At 38.0% G+C, this 23,401-nt stretch overlaps 1 protein-coding gene across 5 annotated transcripts in view; it reads left to right on the forward strand.

Annotated features, from left to right (window-relative positions):
- The window catches only part of LOC149845050 (proline--tRNA ligase, cytoplasmic-like), a 137,869-nt gene that overhangs the window by 75,254 nt on the left and 39,214 nt on the right, over window positions 1-23,401 (forward strand). For 4 of the 5 annotated variants that reach the window (XM_089995475.1, XM_089995472.1, XM_089995476.1 and 1 more), the window contains exons 7-11: window positions 5,486-5,552; window positions 7,154-7,276; window positions 7,424-7,576; window positions 11,804-12,088; window positions 13,357-13,575. In XM_089995475.1, the coding sequence (XP_089851601.1) occupies window positions 5,486-5,552; window positions 7,154-7,276; window positions 7,424-7,576; window positions 11,804-12,088; window positions 13,357-13,575 (847 nt within the window). Of the gene's footprint in view, window positions 1-5,485; window positions 5,553-7,153; window positions 7,277-7,423; window positions 7,577-11,803; window positions 12,089-13,265; window positions 13,576-23,401 lie in introns of all 5 variants that reach the window. The other variant, XR_016430167.1, reaches the window with a different exon arrangement.

The raw sequence follows: 23,401 nt of genomic DNA on the forward strand, positions 1-23,401 counted from the left end.
CTCCTGAAGAAGACTTTATGATCGATTATCGTGTGTCAGCTATTGCGCGTGATGTTGCCGAGCTGACTTAGACAGTGACTAATGTGGAGAAGTTGGTCAATGAAACTTGTGTTGCTTTTACGGATCTCAACAAGGAGATCACGACGACAGTAGAGGGGGTGAAAGACTCTGTGGAGAGTCTTGCCACTAGATTTGGGGATTCGGTGGATGACTTTACCACCAAGAGATGATATGCTGGGTCGGTTCAACATCATGGTTGTGAAAATGGATGTTGTCCGACAGAAGAATGATCAGTTGGAGCGACAATTGAGAACTGTCCCCACTGGTGGGGCTGCGACGCATATAGATAGGCCACATTTCAAGCTACCTGAGCTCACAAAGTATAAGGGTACTCGAAACTCGAGGGACCTCAAGATCTTTATTTATGAGTTGGAGCAATTTCTTTAAGTTGCTAGGATAGAGGAAGACGCAGATAGGCTGTGCACCACAACAATGTACTTTGCAGATAAAGCAACTCTTTGGTGGAGATGTCACTTAAATGATGTTCGACGTGGGCTCGTCGCGATAGTCTCATGGGAGAACCTCAAGAAAAAGTTACGCGATTACTTTTTTACTCAAAAATCAAGAAAAATTATCCCGCAATAGGTAGTTGGCATTGAAGTGGATAAGGTCAGTTCATGACTATGTCAAGGCATTCTCCTTGATAATGTTGGACATCGAAAACATGGATGATGCAAATCAATTGTTCTACTTCAGTCACAGGTCACAAGGGTGGGCAGCCATAGAACTCATTCGACATGATCCTCCAACTCTCGTTACAACGCTTGTTGTTGTGGAGAAGCTTGCCGAGCTTGATAGGAACAACACGGCATTTCAAGGTAGACAACATGAAAATGACCGTAACAATAATAATCGAAGGGACAATCGAAGGAATGATAATGCGTAGAATGTTGGCCGTGGGAACCAGCAGAACCAGGATCAACAGGATGGCCAAAATAACAATAATCAAAATAAGAATAACCTATGTAACACGATATGGGCGTTCAAATTCCTTGTTATGCCATTCGGCCTGACGAACGCGACCGCAACCTTCTCAATCCTGATAAACAAAATTTTTTACCCGCACCTTGATAAGTTTGGCATCGTGTACTTGGACGATATAGTGGTGTACAATGACTCTATTGAGCAACATATTCAACACCTTCAGATTGTGTTTCAGACTCTGAAGGACCACGAGCTATATGTCAAGCGAGAGAAGTGCCTATTTGGTCAGAAGGAAGTTCACTTCCTTGGCCATATTGTGGGATGGGGCACACTGAAAATAGACCACAAGAAGATTAAAGTTATTCAAGCTTGAGAGCCGCCTGCTAAGGTTCCTGAATTATGTTCTTTCTTGGGACTTGCCAATTACTATCAGCGATTTATCAAGGGATATTCACAAATCGTTGCATCACTCACTGATTTGTTGAAGAAAGACAAACGATGGCTATGGTTTGATGCATGTAAAAAATCTTTTGATGAGTTAAAGTGCGCCCTGATAGAAGAACCAGTGTAAAGGTTGCTAGATTGTCAACAACCGTTTGAAGTGCAGACTAACATGTCTGACTTCACAATTGAAGGGGTGTTGCTCCAGGAAGGACATCCCATTGCATTTGAAAGTCAAAAGCTAAATGACGTCGAGCGTCGATACACTGTGCACGAGCGCAGGATGTTGGTGGTCGTGCATTGTCTCTGCACATGGAGACACTATCTTTTGGGGTCGCAATTCGTTGTGCACACTGACAATGTTGCAACGAGCTACTTTCAAACTCAGAAGAAGCTGAGTCTAAGACAAGCCTACTGGCAAGATTTTCTAGCAGAATTTGATATGGTCCTAGAGTACGAGCTTGGCAGGACCAATGTTGGTGTTGACACCTTGAGTCGAAAGGTGAAACTTGCAGCTTTGCTCGCTTGGGACAACAATGTTAGGCAACCAACGAGTGATCTTCTTGAGCAGGTTCGAGAAGCTTTGAACAATGATCGAACGACCCAACAACTGATCGTGTTGATAAAAGAAGGAAGGACACGAAGATTTTGGTTGGAGAACGATTTGCTCCGCTCCACGGGCGATCGTCTATATATTCCGCGACAGGATACTCTACGAAGGTGCTTGATACATGTGTGCCATGATACCACCTGCGCGGGTCACCCAGGACAATAAAGAACTTTGGCGTTGTTAGAATGTGCATTCTATTGGCTGCAGATACGCGATGATGTGAATGCTTATGTGTGGACTTGCTTGATCTGCCAACAAGATAAACCCATAAACCAAAGACCTGGTGGACTATTAGAGACCCTACCAATGCCAAGCCGTCCGTAGGAATGCATAACCATGGACTTCATTGTGAACTTGCCAAAAACTCAAGGCTGCAGTTTTATCTACGTGGTTGTGGATATGTTTTTGAAGTATACTATCTTTGTGCTTGCCCCTGCCACCTGCTCAGCTGCCCATACCGCAAAGTTGTTTGTGCGGAATGTGATTAAATATTGGGGAATCTCCGAGAGCATCATCAGTGATTGTGATGCCTGCTTCACTGACAAATTTTGACGAGAAGTATTTCGCTTGATTGGGACAAACTTGCATTTCAACACAAGTTTTCACCCCCAAACCGACAAGCAAACAAAGAGAATCAATGGCATGCTGGAGGAATATCTGCGGTACTTTGTCAGTGCCAATCAAAGAAATTAGGTTGATTTACTTGATGCTGCTCAATTCTTCTACAACCTCCAAAAGAGTGAGTCATCCAGTGACAGTCCATTCGAAGTTGCAACCGGATAACAACCGTAGACTCCGCACTCACTTGCCGCGCGAGGACGTGGCAAAGCGCTTTATACATACCAGTTTGTCAGGAACTGGCAGGATCATACAAAGTTAACAAAGGCGTATTTGAACAAGACAACCAAGCACATGAAGAAATGGGCGGATGAGAAACGTCGGCCAACAAAATTTCGTGTTGGAGACAAAGTGTTGGTGAAGCTCTTTTCTGATTGCACAACTATCTTTTGGTGCTACCATCGAGACTTCATTCACAAGTATGATAACTCCACCATCACCAAGCGCTTTGAAAACTTGGCGTACTGGCTGGACTTGCCATCGAACTTTCAAGTGCATCCGGTCTTCCATATATGCAACTTGAAGCCGTTCCACAAAGATGAAGGAGACCTTCAACAGAGCATGCCTCAACGTGCTCCCATTTGGCAACGTACACCATCAACGGTCATCATCCCAGACAGAGAACCAAAATTCGTCCTCAACCACTCCGATAATTATTTTGGCGAAGTCAAAAAGTACCTAGTACAGTAGAAAGGTCTACCAGAATGTGAAGCCACCTGGGAGAAAGCTACCCACATGCTTCATCATCGTCAACTTGTGGAGGACTACCATGAATAATTGGTGTCGACGACGGTGCCAACTTTGGCGGGAGAGCATGTTCCAGACCACCATGTTTTCACCTTTTTGTTTCTGATGTATATACCTCTTCGACACTCTCTAGTGCCAGATATGGCCTTTTGGCTTAAGCACCTCGTGTACCGGGCTCCTCTCTCCCCCTCTTTATGTACGCTGCTTACAAGTTGTTATAAAAGAAGTTTTATGCATTCTTGCCTCCTTGCTCTCTTTGTGTTTGTGCATGCGCGTACTCTTGCTTCCGCTCCTATGCTTGTGTTGTGAGTTGCTTGCGCGCTTAAAAGTCTTGCTTTCAGTTTTTGTGATTACCCCAAGCTACGTCGCGGGGGCCTTCGCTTCTAAGCTTGTGACTTAGATGTGCAAGTAGGTTTTTTGGGAAACTAAAAGTCTACAATGTATCAAACTTTTATAATTGAAGAAAACCAACTTTATGACGAGACATCTAGACCAAAGTTACCAGTAGCTTCTTAGATAGGTAAGAAGCCCGCTTCTCAAAAACTTGCTTCGGAAGCACAATACTCCTCGGTTCCGAAACTTGATAGGAATCTCGATTCTCCCATGCTTCTCTTATGCTTTTTGCACGCTTCATCTATTCTTCCTATATGTTTTCTCACTCTACTTTTCATGTTTTTTATGTGTTTCCTCTCATGCTTCTTACTCACTTCCATGTGCTTTTTCTAAATTGGCAATCGTTATTTTTAAATTTTGTTAAAAATTTAATTCTTACACCCAAAAATCATAAAATTTAAGAATAGTCACTTTTATTTTAGCTTTTATTTGTGTTCCATTTTGATTCACATTCAATTCTTATATTGCTTTTTTTTTTCTTATTCCTTGCTTCCCACTTCCTATACATTTTAAAATGCATCGCTTCTCGCTTCCGCTTCCCGTATCGTTTCCCTCTTCCGCTTCCTAGTCTGGAAACCATGATCTAGACCTTGTGTGTCACTACATGCGAATACATGTGTGGTTTAGGTTGAGAAGATACAGCTCATATCTATTATCTTCTTCTAGATGGTATGTTATTATTTCACAATTAAATGCAAATTATAAACAATACCGGTTTGTGCCTCGGGAATGAGGGTTGATATGGCATGTCAATGGCTTAGTCTTCAACAAAAAGGTTGGTGGAATGGTTTTGATATTGTCTGATGTGGCTCTGGCTGCACTTTCTAGCAGGTAAAATAGTTATAACCTCACCTGGTAGTCTTGGATCTCTTGCATATCATTCAATCAGATTTTGCTCTCCTGGTTGGATGGAGACCAGCTATCAGATCTTAGCACATTTTAGTTTTATCACCCACTTCATCCTATGTTTGATGGTTTTCCTTAGACAGACCACTCTTCTGGAATGTCCCTTGTTTTGTGATGTTGATGTTTTCTGACCTCCTCTTGTTATGTGTTTTTCTTTGCGTGAAAGTTATCCTTTTATTAATTAATTGAAAAAGTGACATCCTAGATTAATGTTCTTAGCATAGTGTACGTATATAATTATGTTGAGCTTTATGATGTCGATTATTATTATTATTATCTGCATAGCCCTGAACTTCTGACCCTCTTTTTCAGTTAAACTGTACATTTGTTTTAGTTTCTATTTGTGTGGATTTTCCCTATCCATCTCTGAAAATGGATATGTGGTGCTCTCTCTTTCTCTCTCTCTCTTGTATGTGCGCCTCTCAGGCAATGTATCTCTGTTATATCTCTGTGGCTTGTTGCCTTTTTTTTTAGTCCACTGCTTGGAAGAAGCATTTGGGAATGATGGTGCCTCTTGTCATTTTGTATAGTGTGAGATGTTTGTCATTATTTACTGTAGTGTCCCGCCATTTTTTTTTGGTGTGCTTGGAGAATCCATAGTGCAGTGGGACCTTTCTTTCTTGCAATGTGAGCACTTTACAACTGGTGCTCCTTTTCTTTTATTTTCTTTTCGGAGTGGTGAAGGCTTACCTGTTTAGAAATTTGAAACTGATACCTAACTAGTGGACTAGTGATTAGCAAAAGTTGTGGTTATTTGTGTTCTAATTATAATTGAACCGATGACAGGAGCCGTGAATTTCTTTGGCAAGAGGGGCACACAGCTTTTGCAACAAAGGCTGAAGCGGATGTGGAGGTAAGGCAGTTTTCACTTTTATCAAGTGTGATTTGGTGTAGTTATGTATCCAATAACAAGCTTGGGGGCATTTAGTTCTTGTGCTTATGGCTATGCACTCTTATAATCTGTGGAAGTCACTATAACCTATTAGATGAAGAGGACTATTTCATTTGATTGGTGGGGCCCATATGAGCCATTCTTTGTTGCTGAAGAGCTTGATTTTTTCAGATCTTTAGGCTACTACTATATTTACGCTTGCATTCTTGATAGAAAAAAAGTAGAAAATACTTGGTAAAGGCACCATGACTGATGAGTGATTAGCTACAAAACTCATAGTTTTAGATGTAAGACATGAAAGGCTTCATTTGGTGTGATTATGTTTAAGTGTATGACAAGTTGAAGCTAAGGTAAATTATATTCTATAAAGTCATGGATTCTTGTGTAGTACAGAATCATACTGATTATGGATAAAGGGGACTATATTGATAACTCCTGTTTATGAAAGTATCTCATTTTCTCTTTCCAACCAAAGAGACCGCCAAGCTGTTGTTATATACTATTGCCCTTCTCTTGCCATTATTGCATATATAGATTGCTTTTTATGGTGAGTCACTCATGATGTGTTCTCTTATTCCCCAACCATGCTTGTGTCCTAATAAAAAATGTTAAAATATGTATTGCTCTGCAGCATTTTTGTAATCATGAATTTGTATTATTGCCACCTATGAGTAGCATACTTGTAATATTGATATACTTTTTTTCTTTTCTTTGGGATGCCATTAATGAGTGGTAGTTATGTAATATTGTAACTGGTCATAATTGTCTATAGCTTTAATTAAGGTTATGATATTGAGAAAGATTAATGTTGCTGACCCTCACAATAGCAAAAACGTTAGGGGCCAAGGAATGTACCTTCTCTTAGGGTTTTCATTATCCTTCTCCTCACTACTGATATGAGGAAAAACTATCTTCTAATGGTTTGGTGGGCCATTTGGAAAGAGAGAAACAATAGAACCTTCACGGAATGCTATGCTAAGGCTGACTTCACAGATTTGTGTGAATTGATGTATTCACGAGTCTTAGTGGGAAATAGATCGGATAGATCTTATGTGGACAAAAACAGTGTTTGACTCTTCCATGTTTGCTTGTGTAGTCATGATCCAATGATTTCTCTTCATCCTTCATTTTTTTTTCTGCATGTATTAACTTTTTTATTTTAATGTAGTTTACCTTTTTCCCAAAAAAAGCACTGCCCTCCACTGCTAATACCATATTTTTCAAAAAATATGACATAACACTGACTTTTTTTGGTACTAGATTCCCTTGTTGCATTGTTGCCTTGTTGGTCTCTTTTTGGAGCAACATCGCTAACAATCTTTTTCATAATGGAAAGTTCCAGCTTACTTGATTGCTGATGGCTTCTAAACACCGATATACGAGTACTTCTACACTTATGAAGTTGGTCCTCATACTTTATATATATTCACTTTTGGTATATATCAATATGTTTAGAGAATGGGAAGCGGTGTCTTCTTGTCCATGAAATAGACAAATACGGTTTGGCTTTCTTATCTAGGTTAGCTTTTGCTTATATGCATTTACAATTCTGATTTTTTCAGGTTCTTGAAATATTGGAATTGTACCGAAGAATTTATGAAGAATACCTTGCAGTTCCTGTTATCAAGGGAAAGAAAAGTGATCAAGAGAAATTTGCAGGTGGTCTATATACAACAACTGTGGAGGTATTTAAATATATTCTCTCTTATCACACTAGGTATTGGAATTGTAACATGAATGCTCAGCAATTAGTCTCTCTCTCTCTCTCTTTTGTTTTTCTTTTTTAATATTTACTTCTGTGCTGCTTATGAGTTAATTAATTTTGCTTTTAGGCCTTTATTCCCAATACCGGTCGTGGTATACAAGGAGCTACCTCACATTGTCTTGGTCAAAATTTTGCTAAGATGTTTGAAATTAACTTTGAGAATGAGAAGGGAGAAAAGGGAATGGTCTGGCAGAACTCTTGGGCTTACACTACCCGTACAGTAATATTCTTTTTTTTTGTTTTTGCTTATGCTCTTATGGATGATGCTTTTACAGGATCAAGCTTGTGGACTTTGTGAAAACTTCTGTTTGATATGACAACACATGCTGGTTGCAGCTGTACAAGTTATTCGGTTTTTTTGATAGTATGAGGACTTGTTCTTATATTCTTTTCTTTTGGATGTGTCTATGATATAATGAGAATTGGTGATTGTTATTATTTTGACAAAATCACCACCACTTGAGGCAGGCAGTTATTATTATTATAGTTACTCAAGAAATGAAAGTTCAACCTGGTTCTGTAAAATTGACAGTTATAGGGCACGTTTAGAAGCAAGAAAAACTCTCATAGGAAAAGAAAATTTTGCCTATGAGAAGTTTTGATATGATAACTTTTCCTTTTAGAATTTTTTTTCGCTTGTTTGTGTAACATGAGAAAAATAGTACGAGAAATTTTTTATCTTGTTTGTTTATGCATGAAATTTTTTTCCTCCTATATCAAGTGCTAACATATGGTAGTTCTTCTCCTACAAATATTGCTAATAAAACAAAATCTGCACTAATAAAATTTTGATGGCTGCATGCAATAATGAAACTCCATCACTCGTCATCCAAAAATTCACCCCACAAACCAAGTGGATGAAAAACGGCAAACAAAATCCAATTCATCCCATAACGCATACATAACACAAAATCTTTTACAATATATCAATATGTTTCAATGAATTAAAAATCTTGTGCACATTGTATGTTTCAATAAAAACATAGAGCAACCTGATACCCTTCAACAAACCACTCCAAAATTTCACACACATACATTTAAAAGGTACTGTGAATTAAACAAGTATATAACAAACAGAACAAAATCTTAAAATCGAAACATATCAACCAAAAACCCTTACAAAATGATCAATTAAAGAATATCCATCTAAAACTCTACCGCTACAAGAAAAATTTGACATGGTGGAAACCAAAAAAAGGGAAAAACCCATGGTTGCCAGTTGAGGAAGCGTGAGCGGGAAGCGAGGCACTTTCAAAATTTTAGGAAGCGGGGAAGCGTGGGACCACTTAGGAGCGATTCGGGAAGCGTCTCGGAAGCGACCTAGGAAGCGTCTCGGAAGCGACCTAGGAAGTGTCTCGGAAGCGAGGGGGAAGCGAAAAAAATAAAAATAAAAAATAAAAAATACAAAAAATTGTAAAAACAGGGGAAGCGAGGGGGAAGCATGGGGGAAGCGAGGGGGAAGCGTGATGGGAAGCGCGCTTCCCATTAAAGGGAAGCGCGTCCCCCATTAAAGGGAAACGCGTCCCCCATTAAAGGGAAGCATGCTTCCCAAAAAAGGGGGACGCTTCGGAAGCGCAGCGTTTCGCGCTTCCGAAGCGCGCTTCGGGGAAGCGCGCTTCCCCTTTTAGCTAGGCGCTTCCGGTAACCCTGGAAAAACCCCTAAATTAACGTACCAGAAAAACAATTCAGAGAGAGAGAGAGAGAGTGAGGACACTGCTGGAGGAGTGGGGCACTGTCAGTGAGTGATATCAATGACGAGGAAGGCTGACTCTCAAAACCCGGCCGGATTGAAATCAGCGAGAGGTTACCAATGATAGAGGAGGACGCTGCCGAGGAGAGGAGTGCGGGGTTGAGTAACGCCGCTGGCAGGAGGAGGGGGTAAGAGGGGGGGTTATCGCTGGGGCGTCTCTCCCTGCCTGCAGAAAACCAAAAGAGGGGCGAGGAGGGGCTTTTCCCTAGCCCAGAAAATTTTTGATATGAAAGATTCCTCCACCCCCAGGTGGAAAAATATTTCCTATAAAAAAGGGACTTTTTAGAAAAAAAATTGCAGAGAGACATTTTCTCTCGTTTGGAAAGGTCTGAGAAATCAATGGTCTTGTAATCTTTGATTCTGCGAGTTGCCATATGGTTCAGATGATGAAACTAGTGACATGCAATTTTGGAAGATGAATGAAGTTCTATTGGTTAAGCTTGCTAGCTTTCATGTCAATTGTCAAGTAATAGTTGTAGTGAAGGTTTAGCTGAAGTCTTTGATGAATGAAAATACTAATATATCCATCTGGTTGTCAACATGGTTTCCATCAGATGCTTCAGTCCCAAGATAAATAAAGATTAAACTGACAGTTATTGTCTTAGTGTGTTGTTTAATTGTAGTACAGTAGGCCCTCTTGTGTCCCATCCCATGATTTTCAGGATTTTTGCTTTATGTCACTGTCTGCATCTGCCAACAGCTTCTCTGGACTGTGGGCCTTTGGCGAAGTGCCTCTCTATTTATCCAACAAACAGCATGGTGTGTGGCCCATGACCCAGAAATACAAATTGATGCAATTGACATGTATTCTTTTTTGTTTTGGGACACCGTCTGTGCCTGGTTCATCATGCTCAGGGTCTAGCTGATGTTATTTGGGCATCAGTCATTTAAGTGTAGAGCTGTTACTGGTCCATCATCCAGATCAAAAGGCCAGAAGAAGAAAAGAGTATCAAGCATCAATAAGAACATCTTTGCACTAAATCTTAGCTTGATAACATTATAGATGCATATTGGTTTATGAGACATTAGCAAGTCCGCCCAAAATTCTGTTCCCATAAAAATTTTCTTCATATTGGGTATACAAGTAATTTTGATAAAAAGTTCCCTTGGTGGGCTGATTTTTGACTGGGTTGCATTTGACTAAAATATAATTTTACGACTAAGTGCATGTCGATGCTCCTGCAGCAACATCAAACCTGAATAATTCCCTTCTCATCTAGTTTTTCTCTTGCTTTTGTGGAATTAATTGTTTTTTTTTTTCTGTATTTAAGTTTTTGATCTGAGGAGGATCTTTTTGAACTTATTTAAAGGTCAATACCAGTATACACCTATGTACTCTTGGCCTTTAGTGCATGCATCATACAATCTATCCTTTTTAAGGCTTCATTCATATGATGAATCTGCTTTGCTTCTCTCTCTCTCTCAGACACACACATACACACAGAGAGTCTTTTGCATTTGCTTGTCTATATCTAGGTGCATTTTGCTTGTTGGTCACTTCTCTCTAAATTCCTGCTGCATGCTTACCATGTGCATTGCTTTTTTAGAAAACAAAAAGTTCAACAGGTGCTGGTTATTGACATGCCAAAAGTATTGAAGTTAATAATCTAATCTTGAATTTGATATTACATGCATGAATGGTTATACTTTCCTGTATATTGTTTTTCATGTGGTTGTGTGGGGGTTTGATTTGGAATATGTTGGTCCCTTTCAATGACTGAATAATCATGGTGGCTTCTTACATTAATAAAATTTAGGTGTTTCCTTACTGAAGTTCTTGTACTCTTAGATGTTCCTTCTGAATTTTTTCAAGTTTCCTATGTATCTCATTTCCATCCATCCATGTGTTCCTTTAACACAGGCATTTTAATTTTATAATATGGCCGAAGATGTATTTTTGAAATTCGTTTCCTATACTTTTACATTTTGGCAGTCCAAAATTAGACTTTTAATTCTTTGTGCGTTATTGCCTTGTTTACAAGGAAATTGGAGTCACCAATTATATATCAAAGTGCACTGCATTTTTCTTGTTTTCTAACCTAAAGGGAATGCTTGCAAGCTTGTGAAAAATGGTTTCTCACTTGAGAAAGTAGGCCATATTTTCTGTGGTTGTACAGTTCTATGCACATTGCAAACACACGATTCATTTTCTCAGGCAAAATAACCAAAAAAGCATGTTAGTTTCATGGTTGGGGAAACAAAATCTGCCTGTGAAAGTTTTCTCCACTTTTTTGCTGAGGAAACAAATCCCAGCCACTTAATCAGGGGGCAGTGTTCCGCTTTTCCGCTTCCAAATGTGCGTGTCTGTCTTCCAATTATTGATTGGATGGGGAAGTTTTACTGTTAGTGGCATCTTTGTTTGTTTATTTTCCATTGTTTGTGTCCAGTGTTCATCATGGATGCATTTTACTTAAATAATAATTGTCCTGAAAAGCGATGCCATTTTTAATGAACTGGTGCTATGGCTCTTGCTTATAGACCTAATCCGCCCATGATTTTTCTTTAATGTGCTTTTTTCTTTTTATTGATTACTCCAATACAGTTTAGTCTTTAGTGATAGTTACCGGTCGTGCCTTTAATACAGAAATAGGACTTGTTGCATTTGTCAGGCTCGTAAACCTCGTATATTTCAAGGCCTTTATATTTCATGTGATTCTTTGCATCTCACTATACAATATTGTAACATTGTCTTACCAGATAGGAGTGATGGTTATGGTCCATGGAGATGACAAGGGCTTGGTGCTACCACCTAAAGTCGCATCATTACAGGTTATTGTTATTCCTGTTCCTTACAAGGATGCAGATACACAGGGGATCTTGGACGCATGCTCAGAAACTGCGAGAACACTCAGAGAAGCTGGTTTCCGTGTTGAGGAGGATTTTAGGGAGAATTATTCACCTGGTTGGAAGTACTCCCATTGGGAAATGAAAGGTGTTCCTCTGAGGATTGAAATTGGGCCTAAGGATTTGGCTCACAATCAGGTATTAAAGTCAAAGGTTTTGTATAAATCACATATATATTTGTTTCTTCTTTTTTTCCTAATCATAAGCTATTTCAGTGTAACAATGTTTAACATCTTTCGTGTCAGGAAGCCTGTTTCATCCTTTTGGTAGCTTCAGACTTTTGCGCTTTTCACACTTTCTGTTATCTTAAGTGAAGCTTATGTTAGCTTATAATGCACGCAAGCACATGATTTAAACATCATACATTTGGATATAGGCATTTGCATACCAAATGCATGTCCCTTTTCCTTTGTTTTCTCTGATTATACAGCATAACTGCACAAATGAGAATACACAATTTGTTTTTCTACTTACTCTATCTTGCTTGGAGAGGGTATTGTCTCAGATTTACTGGCACGTAGAGTTAGAAATGTTGTTTACCTCCTGGATCACGTGGAGAGGGTAATGTCCACTATCTGCAGTAGCTCTCTTTTGTTAGCTATGATGAACTTCATATCTTCCCCATTCTTTCTTGTTGTTCGTTATTGGTGGAAAATGAACCAGGTGTTAATGAGCAGTTTGGACTTTTTATGCTCATTTGTTTAATAAGCAGGTTAAGCTCAAGCCTGATTGCAAAGCTTGCACAAATGATAAGTCTTACATGGGCTTGGAGCTTGAAGCAGCACCGCTTAGGCTTATTAAAAATGCTTATATTTTCTCTGGCATTTGTTACATAAAGAATGACATTGGTTAGCGGGATGCTATTGTGCTTGCTTCGGTCAGGTCACAGCCCTACTCTCACATTTTATTTGATGAAAACATTTTTTTGTTTTTTTTTTAAATTGTTAAAACCGTGACTTAGCTAGGTTTGCTCAAGCTTTGCTTGCAATTTATATATAGCAAGGGTTAAGTGAAGCTTGAATGGCTTAGGTTTTAAACGATGCATTATGTTTGTGGATTCAATTGGAAGAAGTACATGTTTTGAATTATGACCATGGTAAATATTAGGTATTAACTGTGGATAAGGGAGCTTCATACTGCTGATTGTTATTTAATCCCCTAAATTTAAAGAACGATTATCATAAAAGTTTGACAACTCACAAAGGATTCATGTTTTTATCATGCCTGCAACAAGTTGTTTCTTACCATATTTCATGTGGTTCCCCATCTTTTAGTTTTTGAAAAATGAATTAGCATTCTTTGTTTCTTTCACAAGGTCCTGCTTTTGTCAAAGAACACATTTTCGGTCATGCACTCTTTGTTGGTGTGTTGGATGAACCTCACAAAAATAGATGGCTTAAATCCAGGTGCGTGCTGTTCGCCGCGACACATCTGCAAAAATAGATATGCCAAGAAATAACTTAGTGAAAGAGGTTGGTAGGATATTGGATGAAATTCAACAGGACATGTTTCAGACAGCAAAGCAGAAAAGAGATGCTTGTATAGTGATTGCGAAGACCTGGCAAGAATTTATCGATGCTCTTGCAGAGAAGAAGTTGATCCTGGCTCCTTGGTGTGATGAGATGGTACGATTTTCACATATCTTTTCCTTCACAGTTGGAAAATGTGCTATTTATCTACTCTCTGACTTGGATGTGTTTTTTGTAGTCTGTATGAGCACATTTTGCTGCTGGAACTTATATTTGAAAGCACTATCATTTACCTGCTCCATCCATCATCACGACTAGATTCATTCACTTTATAATTAAAAATTTAAAACTAAAATCAGGTTATCAGTGCTAGCATAGTATGCCACTGTTCTAGAGAATAACTCAGTATTTTCTTTGAGAAGGTGCATATTGACTGCGTGTTTTCATGTTTGTCTATCCAATCAATAAAAGTTCGTTGTTTATTGGCATATGCTTGCTTGTGATTAACATTCTTTTTTGATCTTTGACAATTGCCAATGTAGTTACTTGCAGTTTTTCCTTTTAGAAGTTTTCATTCATTATATGCATTCAGTTTTTAACTTGGATTTATTATTCAATGTTTATTTTAATGTTTAGAATTGTTGTTCAAGAATTTCCATTTATGATGGTATTCTTTCTTTATGGTACACACATCTGATGTATAATGGTGTCCTTGTGCCTTATTTTTGCAAAACTTGATTGATGTCATGTCCAGTACCCATGTCTGTGCCGTAGTCACAGATATCAGCGATATTTTCAAAATATTGTGATATTATCACTGTATTTTGAGCAAACAATATTAAAGGTAAAATATCACAATATTTTGAAAATATCACCAATTTAATTGTGTAGTGATATTATCACGAGAATATCAAAATATTCTCGTGATGAATATCGCATTATTATCAATTTTTTTTTGCTTATTTATTTTATTTTTACATCTTAAATTGTTTTTCTTCTTTCTTTTACATTTTTTACTTATTTCTTTTATTATATATATATTGTTGTTTGAACAAGATATTTTCTTTCTTATTTTTGTTAATTTTATGTTTTTTTTTTAATTTTAAGCCTGAGATATATTACCAAACCTATAATACCACAAGAAATAGCCTCACCGAGATATAGCCGATACTGATATTTGTGACTATGTTCTGTGCCTATGTGGCATAGCTAAAATGTAGGTTTTCATATATTTCTTGTATACCATCTACATTGATACATAATCTCATCCTTCATGTTACTAATATATATATATATATGTATATATATATATATATATATATATATATATATATATATATATATATATATATATATATATATATATATATATATCTTGTCTGCATTGCTTGTGTACGTCATTTCAGAATATCATTCTGCATGTAAATTAAAACCTATATAATTCATATGTTTCCTTGTGTTTCTATAATTTTGCATTCATGTGATTTTCCTATTTAGCATTTTCTAAGGGTGAGGTTTGCAAGACTACAAAATCCCACATACTTGTATTAGTGAGTTACTTGCCACTTATTGTTAGCACCCTATTTTGAATAGGAGTTTATAGATTAATTTCCATCCTATTAATGCTTAGTATAGACTTGTTCATCCCTGCCATTGTCGATAATCTTGTTTGATGTTCCACTCCACTTGTTGAGTACTAGGAAGATAAATCCAAGTTTTGGCTCTCTATGCTTGTGTGGATAGTTTGCATGACTTGGTTTCTTTTTCCAGGGGCATTAATCCTGTGTTGCATATTGCTATCCAACTGGTTTTAATGATCAGTTTTTTAGGTAGGGTTTTGATAACATATGATTAGATAGTGGAAGGCCTTGTTGTAACGCCCCAAAATCCAGGACTTGTAACTTTTTATGAAAAGTTTGAAAGCTTTGTAATCATTCGTTTATCAAAGTTTTTAAATAGTAATTTAGCGGAAAATAATGCTTGAAATAGCAAGTCAATGGACCTTGGGCGCATTACAACGCAAATTTTCCTTCACAAACAGATTTGAAACTCCATATATTTAAGAAAACAATTAGATTATGATAGTGCATTTTTTTAATAGTGTAAGATTTGTACAAAGGAGATATTTTCAGGAAAACCTTTATGCAAATTTATTAGAATGTCCTTAGGAGCGAAACGTTAAGGGAAGAGTCTTATCTTGATCTCATCACGCCATTGTGCCATTGCAGTCCGTACAGATCCAATTATCACCTGTGCCCATAAAATGAGTCCGTTTCATGAAAAATTGATAGGTGCACAAGTGAGACAATATGAAACTGAAATGAGCAATAATCAATGTGCAATACTCTGTAACACATATGATTTTACTTAAGCAATTAAGTCATCTCTAGCATGAGCAATAAATTATATAAATGAACAAGTATCTCTAATATGAACAATTGAGTTAAGCAACTGAGTAATTAATTGTAAAATCAAGTGAGCAATTTACTATCACAAGGTCAGAGTTCATTCATCACAAGACATAAATGATTTTACGACAAACAATTAAATTAATTATAAGGTGCAAGTAATTACATAACAAGTAGTTCATTTAATCACGAGATATAAACAACTTATAAGACAAGCAGTTACATTAGTCTTAGTTGTAAACAATTCATAGATTATGAGTTGTAAGCAGTTACATTAGTCATAAGAGACTCGAGCCAACAAGTGTTGTGAACAGGGTATTTATTGTTTCGATATTAGCTGACCTTGCAGGTATGCACAAGGCACAATACGTAGAAACAATTGAGACTAATCTGGGGGTTTATTATGCCATGTATTTTAGATACCCCAAGTAGCTAGCTGAATCCGCTCCTAAGGGGACGACCATTGATCAAGAGAGAAAATCCTCAAAGGCATTCGTGGCCTATGGATGCATCCAACTTCTGCAGAAGTACCTAAAACTATTTTTTGTCGTCCATTTTTCCTGACTTTAAGGACTGAGAAAGTTGAGTCTTTTGCCCGAAATAACCATTAATGACCTGTCCATCAGAGTTTTTGTACTATCCATCTTTTCTCTTGATGAAGTTCGCGGGTCGAATGAGTACGTTAGGTGTTACTTAACTGAAGACCCATTCTATATGCTCTGGTCTTTCGACCCACTCGAGCATCTTGCCTGTGAAGGTTAAACCATCTCCATTAGGTGATTTATACGTGCCATTGCACGTTCGAGGCAACCACACACTTCTCATCCTACTCACCGCAGTACATAACGTACATGTTCAAAAGTACAACCACGATGAGAGGAATCAACTTATTGTGAGGGTGAAAACATTACCATATTGTGGTCTCAAACACGTGCCATTGCACGTTCAAGGTAAACATAAACCTCTCATTCTATTCATTGCAGTACGCAACGTATCTGTTCAAAAGTACAACCACGATGAGAGGGGTCAGGATTTCTCCAAAGAAATCCCCACAACACTGTTTTGCAAAAGTATAAGGTGTAAGCATTCAAGTTCAACTTTGACACGATCTGGTCATTTTAGACCGTCACGAGCCTCTTGCCTATTAGGCGAACAACTACATTACATGATTACAATAATGTGCCAATGCATGTATCGAGGTGACCACCGACCTCTCGTTCTACTCATCATAGTCTAAACATATCGTACATGTCTAAAAGTACAACTACGAAGAGAGGGGCATTGTTTTCTCAAAAGAAACCCAACAACATAAACTCGCAAAGAAAGTGATGCAACAAATATCTAGTTCGACAAGAAAACCCAACAAAGTCTCGCAACATAAGTGATTGAACAAATATTTAGTGATGGTGCAGGTTCCTCAATAGAGCCCTTGCCCAACCCATGCCCATGCCCCCTAAACAGGGTTATTCAAGTTGTATCGGAAACACAAATAGAAGTAGCAAAAACCCTATTCCCAAATGCGTCGATTTGGGAGACAACTATTATTTCACAATAAAAAAGACTCTAAAACTTTACCTTGCAAAACTGTTTATTTGGAAAGCCGGACTCACGAAAAGAAATCCTTTTTAAGGATTTTAGTGCACAAACCCGTATCTTTTGGGAAAGAGCATACTTGGAATGTGCTAAACCAAACCCCTTACTTTAGAACATGATTTTGTCTTTCAAACTGAGTGCGACACTGGGCAACTCGCATGAGGCAAGATCGCCACGGATCTCTCATTCGTTTATCGCAGTATCCGTATGCTACGCATACCTCGCGATACTGGTTCGATAAATGAGATAAGGGTTTTTCAAAAGACCAAACCAAAACACAAGTTCGTGTCTCTTAATCGGGATAATTCGAGTCGTATCGGGTACACAAATCGAGGTTGTACAACACCTCTCCCAAATACATTGATTTGGGGGATCTAGCTGCTATCTCACAAAAGACTTTTAAAATCTACTTTGCAAAACTATGCATTTGGAAAAATGGGTTTACGCCTAAAAATCATCATTTTTGGGAATCTGAAATGCATAAGCATGAGTCGTGACTTTTAAAACAAATGAGCTAAATGGAATACGCTCAAAGCTACACTTAAGTGCAAGTTAGCAAAAAGCGAGCTCGTGCACAATACAGTGTGACGGTATCCCCAAAGTGCAAAACTGCATGTTAAGCGCAAAACCTCGTAATCAGTGCACAAGGTACGAAACCGTACCTCGGCTAAACAACCATGTAAGCAAGTGAATACGCAAGGCAATGCATAAGGTACGAAACCGCACCTCGACTAAACAAATAAGTAAGCAAGTAAATACGCAAGGCAGTGCACGAGGTACGAAACCATACCTCGACTAAACAAATATGCAAGCAAGTAAATGCATAAGGCAGCGCACTGAAGAGCATCGACAAAGTAAAAACAAGAAAAGACAGAAAGGAAAAGCCTAGGCACATTAAGCGCGACGACAAAGTAAAGACAAGAAAGTAAATGCAAAAATAAAAGCCGGGGCACATAAAGCGCGACGGCAAAGTAAAGACAGAAAGTTAATGCAAAAATAAAAGTCTGGGCACATAAAGCGCGGCGGCAACAGAAAGCAATAAGGACAGGAAAGTAAAAGGACAATGATTGTGAAACCACATATTTGAGTTAAATGCATACATATATAGAGTATACATATTGTCCTTAGTCTTTTCTTTTCGCTTGCTGTGAAGTCCCACAAACCTATTGCATCAGCCAAGGAATCATCTTTGACATTGAGTCCCCTCTCCCACAAACCTACTAATATCTCTCTTAATAAGAGAGGACTTGTCATTGTTGTGATCTAATTTTGGGGTATTAATAGTGGGAGACTAGTTATTGTCAGAAGAAATTTCAGTGCAGCAAGTGTATTGATATGCACAGTTAATTTTTTATATATATCTCCAAATAGAACATATTGTTAATATATATATATATATATATATATATATATATATATATATATATATATATATATATATATATATATTGTAACTGAAATACCCAGCAAGGGCAGTCTTTTCATTGTAATAGGCGTTAGCCCATTAGGGACTGACAACCCTTTTTCAACTTTTTATTTTTTGTTTTTTATAATTTTTTGTTTTTGACTGTTGGGCCAGCTTTAATATAGCTGTTGGAGTTGCTCCCAACAGTCGTAAATATGACCATTGGGAGCAGCTCAACAGCCATATTGGCTGCCCCCTTTAGCCTCTTGTATTATAAATAGGTCTCATGGCCTTTGTATTATTTTATCTCTTTTTCAAGAGAGTTTTGTATGCAATATACTTTGTCATTTGACCCTTGTGTGGGTGGTGTGATTATTCAAGAGGAGGATCGTGAGTTTGGCAAAATACTACTTTTTCAAGAGAGGTGTGTGTTCTTGCATATTCATCATATTCGATCCACTTCGTTACATGGTATCAGAGTTTGGGTGTTCCAAAAGCCGTTTTTAGAGAAGATTGTGACAATATCAAGAGGAGGATCGTGAGCTTGGCAAAATACAACAAATCACGAATTGTTGCATTGGGAAGCGAATCACTTCAAAAAAAAGTCTTGTATTTTCTTCATTGTTCTCTCTTTCTTTTTCTCTTGTTGTAAATGGAGAATGGGAGGGAGGTAATAGTCCCCATTCCCATACACCTAAATGACACAAACTATGTGATGTGGGCATCCATAGTAAAACATAAAATATGGGAAAAGGGACTTTGGGGATTGGTTGACGGCACCGAAAATGAGCCTAAACTCATTCTTACAAAAATCGAGAATGGAAAAGAAGTTGCGCTTCAAGGAGATGAAATGGCTAAAGTCGTTTCCGACTATGAGAAAAGATGGAAGGAATAGAGGATGGGTCATTCCAAAATTATTGGATCGCTCATCATTAATGTGAAAATACCTTAAAGACCTTAAAGACATGTATAGTTTTAAGGAAATACCTTAAAGACATGTATAGTCTTAAGGATATCACACATATATGTAACGTCCAAAACAAAGTAACGACTATGACTCAAGAAGAGATGAGCATAAGGGAATATTACAATGCTTTCTCTCTCCTTTGAGATGAATTGACTCTTCTTGAACCAAAGTGGCATTGCCACAAGATGTTGAACTCTGCGAAAATCAATTCAAAGCGGAGCATTTCTATAAATTCATAAATGGGCTTAGGCCCGAATTTGAAGGAACTAAATCCGCTCTTCTTCATAGAGGAGGGTGATAAAATGTAAACTGTAATATATATATTATTTAATATTTTTATATTTTCTTTTATTATTTTATTTTTCTATTTTTCTTTATTTTCTTTTTTAGCATCTAGTTCAATAGAAACTGGATATTTGATGGAACTTGACTGTGCAAATAGCTGTTGGACTGTAGTCCAACAGCTATAATAAATGCTGTTGGACTATAGTCCAACAACTATAATAATAAATGCTGTTGGACTGTAGTCCAACAGCTATATTAAGAGACGTTGGAATCCAACGTCTCTTTTGGAGAGCTCAAAATGAGCTCTCCTCTCTCTTCCACTTTTTTGTATATATAGGGGTGAACCCCTTCAATGTAAATATCCATGCTTCTTAAGCATTTTGTTTATGAATAAAGTATTATTTATTTTTCAAGTGTTCTTCCTTTTATACCCTCTCAAGGGTCATGCTTGTAATGTCTCCAATAGACACTTGTTTGTGAGTTATTTGTGCATTTGTTGAAGACCACCATTTCATTACATGGTATCAGAGCTACAAAATCCTTAGATCTTGAAGTGCTTCCGCCTCGATTTCCGTGCCACATTTACAAAAGGTGTTTCATCACCTTGTTCTTGGCTCAAGAAGATTTGTTTGAAGAAAGGCAAACTTGTGCTACAAAAATTTTTGGTTTTGTATCCTCTCTTATTCCTTTGTCTATTCTTTTTCTTTTCTTTTTATTTTTCTCTCTCTCTCCTATTTATTCCTCTCTTACCCTTGTAAAAGATGGATGACAATGATAAGATCACCATCATTCCTATGAAGCTAAATGATACTAACTATGTAATGTGGGCTTCGATTATGAAGCACCACATTTGGGGAAAAGGTTTATGGGGTATAGTGGATGGTTCCGATTTGGAACCTACACTATCTCTTACCAAGAAAGAGGGTGATAAAGAGGTTCCTCTAACGGAAGAAGAGAAGAGTAAGGTGTTAGCCACTTATGAAAAGAAATAGAAAGAATGGAGGATAGGGCATGCAAAAATTATGTCATGGCTCATCAATAGCATAGACATTAAAAAAATGCTCTAGTCTAGCTAAGTTTGAGCATGCCGATAAGGCTTGGGAATACCTCAAAAATATGTATTCCCTTAAAGATATTGCACATGTATGCAATTTACAAGATAAAGTTCGGACAATGACTCAAAAAGATAAAACTATTCGAGAATATTATAATGAGTTGTCCGAACTTTGGGAAGAGTTGGCTCTTCTTGAGCCCAAATGACATTGTGCCGAAGACATCGAGCTTCGCCAAAAGTAACTCGATATGGAACATTTCTATCAATTTGTGAATGATCTTGTGGAAGGAGGAAGCAGCCACCTGTGTAGAGAGAGAGAGAGAGAGAGAGAGAGAGACGTCTGCACAGAATCTCCAAAATTATTCATTAAGGCTAGGGCTTCTCTCTATATTAAATAGAGAGGGGCAAAGAGGAAAAATTACATATAAGCCCTTATGAGAACAAAAATTCAGAAAGCCTCTAATATAAGAGAACTTAACATAAAACCACCTATTCTCAACACTCCCCCTCAAGCTGGAGCATAGATATCAAACATGCTCAGTTTGTCACAACATTTTGAGAAGTTTGGCCTAGCAAGAGGCTTTGTAAATACATCTGTAACTTGGTCTTCCGACTTTAGGTATTTGGTTGTGATATGACCAGCTTGAATCATATCTCTTACATAGTGACAATCAACCTCAATGTGCTTTGTTCTCTTATGAAAGACAGGATTGTTTGCTATATATGTTGCCGCTTTGTTATCGCACATCATTGTCATTGGAGAGGTAACTTTCACCTGGAGATCATGAAGAACAGTGCGAACCCATATCAATTCAGCAGCTGTTTGAGCCATAGCCCGATATTCTGATTCTGCAATCGACCTGGAAACCACATTTTGTTTCTTACTTCTCCATGAAATCAAGTTGTCTCCCAAAAACACACAGAATCCTGTGGTAGACTTTCTATCTACTACAGATCCAGTATAGTCATCATCAGAATAGGCTACTATCTCCAGAGTTCCACCTTTCCTGAACAATAACCGCTTTCCAGGAGAGGATTTTAGATATCTGAGAATCATTATGGCTGCATTCGAGTGTACCTCAGTTGGTTTGTCCATAAACTGGCTAACTTTGCTTACTGCTAAAGCAATATCCAGCCTGATCACAGTTACATATAATAACTTCCCTACTAGGGAGCGATAGCTTTTGCTATCAACAGGGTTTGACCCTTCTTCAAACAACTGAACTTTATGGTCCATGGGAATATTAGCTGGTTTAGCTCCCAACATGCCCGTTTCCTTTAATAAGTCAAGAACATACTTCCGTTGAGACAAAACCATCCCTTCACGGCCTCTCGCAACTTCTATACCCAGAAAATACCTGAGTGAACCAAGGTCTTTTGTAACAAAGTGTTTTTGAAGATGAGCCTTTGTGGCTTCAATAGCTTTCACATCATCTCCTGTAAGAATGATGTCATCCACATATACTACCATAACAACTATGCCAGAGCTAGTTTTCTTTATAAAAAGGGTATGATCTGCTGCTGATCTATTAAAGCCAAAGCTTGACATCACTTCAAACAACTTTTGAAACTATGCACGAGGAATTTGTTTCAAACCATAAATCGTCTTTCTCAATCTACACACCTTCTGACACTCCCCCTCAACCTCGAACCCTGGAGGTTGTTGCATGTAAACGGTCTCAGATAGATCCCCATATAGAAATGCATTTTTCACATCTAATTGGCACAAGCTCCAACCATATTGAACAACGACTGAGAGAACAAGACGAATGGTACCCATCCGTGCAACAGGAGAAAATGTTTCAAAGAAGTCAATTCCATATGTCTGAGTATACCCTTTCGCGACTAATCTGGCCTTGTACCTTTCAATAGGACCATCAGATTTATACTTTATTGTATATACCCATTTACATCCAACAATGTCAGCCTCAGCTGGGGAATCAACCAGATCCCAGGTATGCTGAGATATTAAGGCTGTCATTTCTTCTTGCATAGCCAGCTTCCAGCGAGTATCAAGTTCTGCCTGTTGATAGTTCAGAGGAATAGTTTCAACAGATAAAGCTGAAATAAAAGTCTTCATCTGATGTCCAATGTGGGCATGGGAGACAAAGTGAGATATGGGATATAAGGTACATTGTCTTGTCCCCTTTCGTAGAGCAATAGTCCTGTTATCATCATCATGGAGATCACTATTGTCAGTAGAACTTACCTAAGGAGAAGAAGAAGGCTCTTGCGGAAGTGGAGCTCTACGCACATATACCAATGGAGGA

Source organism: Nuphar pumila, chromosome 2 (assembly GCF_984573655.1).
Source record: "Nuphar pumila chromosome 2, dmNupPumi1.hap1.1, whole genome shotgun sequence".
NCBI classification, from domain to species: domain Eukaryota; kingdom Viridiplantae; phylum Streptophyta; class Magnoliopsida; order Nymphaeales; family Nymphaeaceae; genus Nuphar; species Nuphar pumila.